At 35.7% G+C, this 1,777-nt stretch overlaps 1 protein-coding gene across 1 annotated transcript; it reads left to right on the forward strand.

Moving 5' to 3' along the window:
- Positions 1 to 447: 447 nt before the first annotated feature.
- LOC136071255 (uncharacterized) lies at positions 448 to 1,560 on the forward strand. The gene is made up of 2 exons (XM_065782305.1): positions 448 to 984; positions 1,129 to 1,560. The coding sequence occupies exons 1-2, from the start codon at positions 448 to 450 to the stop codon at positions 1,558 to 1,560; spliced, it is 969 nt and encodes a 322-aa protein (XP_065638377.1).
- The last annotated feature ends 217 nt before the right edge of the window (positions 1,561 to 1,777 follow it).

The raw sequence follows: 1,777 nt of genomic DNA on the forward strand, positions 1-1,777 counted from the left end.
TATTTGGTCCTTATCCTATACTCTATATTTCAATTTGATTCCTAACCTTTCAATTATGTCATTTTGGTCTTTAACCTTTTAGTATCATATCAATTTAGTCTCTACTGTTATCTTTTGCATAAAAATTGATGACTTATTTAATGACCAAAATAAAAAAAAAATTAGTTTATGCTAACGTGACAATAAACTAAAATTGAAATTCTAAAAAGCCATAATAAATACTAAAAATATCTTCTCTTTTTCTCTACTCCTCACCAAACCCCAATTGAAAATCCTCTCTCTCAATAGAGCAAGGTGCAATAGGCTTGAAGCTTTGTTTTGTTACAGAGAAGTAGAAGTAAAGAAAACCCTTAACACAGAAAACCCAAATCTGCAATTCGCTCGAGTTCGGTAATTGGAAAACAACAATGTCTCCTGAACGACATTGTGTACGACATCCTGAGTCGGATGCCAGTGAAAACCTTAATCCGTGCGTTTCTAAGTCTTTTTGACTCCACAATCACCGAACCTAAATTCATCGCCACACATCTCAACCAAGCTATATCACTATCCAATAACAACAACATTACTCACAATGGCTATCTTCTATATCCACCGCATCTTTCATCACCCGACATTGAGGAAGAATTGCATACAGTTGTTTACAACACTGACCACACTCCGACTGAGGTGCATGCCGTTGTTTACAACACTGACCACTCTTTGACTGAGGTTTCTAGCTTTGAAATCCCCTATGTTCTTGGTGGTACCAACATTGTTGCCTTCTGTAATGGCTTGTTTTGTCTCACTAATAATTCTGAGAAGAACTTAGCTGATCAAAGTCTATATTTGTGGAACCCAGGTATTAAAATGTTTAAGATGGTTCCTACTCAATTTCCTGACTGCCATTCTGTTTCTAGGATCACTTTTGGATTTGCTCATCAAAACAATGATTTCAAGATTCTCAGGCTTGTTTGTTTTGCAAGTGGAGGGGCCGAGGCGCAGGTTTACACTTTGAGTACAAATTCATGGAAAAAGTATGAAATATCGTTGGAGTTTTTAAATGGGTCATCTATTCATTATATATGTTCATCGCCATGTTTATTTTTTAATGGAGCTCTCCACTCTATGGCATATGACAATAATTAGGAATTTATTTTGTCCTTTGATGTTGATGATGGGAGAGTCCGTGGGATAATGCCGCCTCAAAACTATGTATCTGGTTGTTCTGAATTTCTTGCTGTGTTCAAGGGATCGTTGGCTTTGATTGTTTTCACTGATGAAGTAATTGGCGAAAATGATGTATGCGACATTTGGGTGATGAAGGAGTATGGTGTGTCTGAGTTGTGGACCAAAAAAAGCGTAACAATGGAAATAAATGCAAATTTAATTGGCTGCTCTGTCAATGGTGAACTTTTGATTGAGCAAACTAGCCATTCGGGGGTCCACATCATCTCATTTGATTCTGAGAGTTTAAATGAGGAAAATCTTGGAATTCCGCAGACTAGAGATGTGATTTACACTGCTGATTTTGGGGAGAGCTTAGTTTTGCTTAACGGGGCAGACATCAAAAATCAGTAAGTTTGAATTTCTAGTTGACAGTCATCTTTCTCAAATTCACATTGACAAGTCAATTTTGTTATTTTTGTTTTTCCTGTGTAAATAAACCCATTATTATATTGTATTTCTTTTCATTGGCTATAAACTTGAAAGTATTTGTTTTGATGCATAAAACTAAGTTTTATTAAACACTAAAGGATCCCTTTGAGGATTACGGCTTTTATTTGGTTATTAAAAA

This window comes from Quercus suber, unplaced genomic scaffold, assembly GCF_002906115.3.
Source record: "Quercus suber isolate HL8 unplaced genomic scaffold, Cork oak 2.0 scaffold_15, whole genome shotgun sequence".
In the NCBI taxonomy this organism is placed as follows: Eukaryota; Viridiplantae; Streptophyta; class Magnoliopsida; order Fagales; family Fagaceae; genus Quercus; species Quercus suber.

Bases quoted from the DNA above. Each gene is read 5' to 3' on its own strand.
- LOC136071255 (XM_065782305.1), top strand. From the start codon at position 448: ATGCCAGTGAAAACCTTAATCCGTGCGTTTCTAAGTCTTTTTGACTCC. The intron at 985-1,128 runs GTTTACACTTTG...GACAATAATTAG, and splicing joins GTGGAGGGGCCGAGGCGCAG to GAATTTATTTTGTCCTTTGA.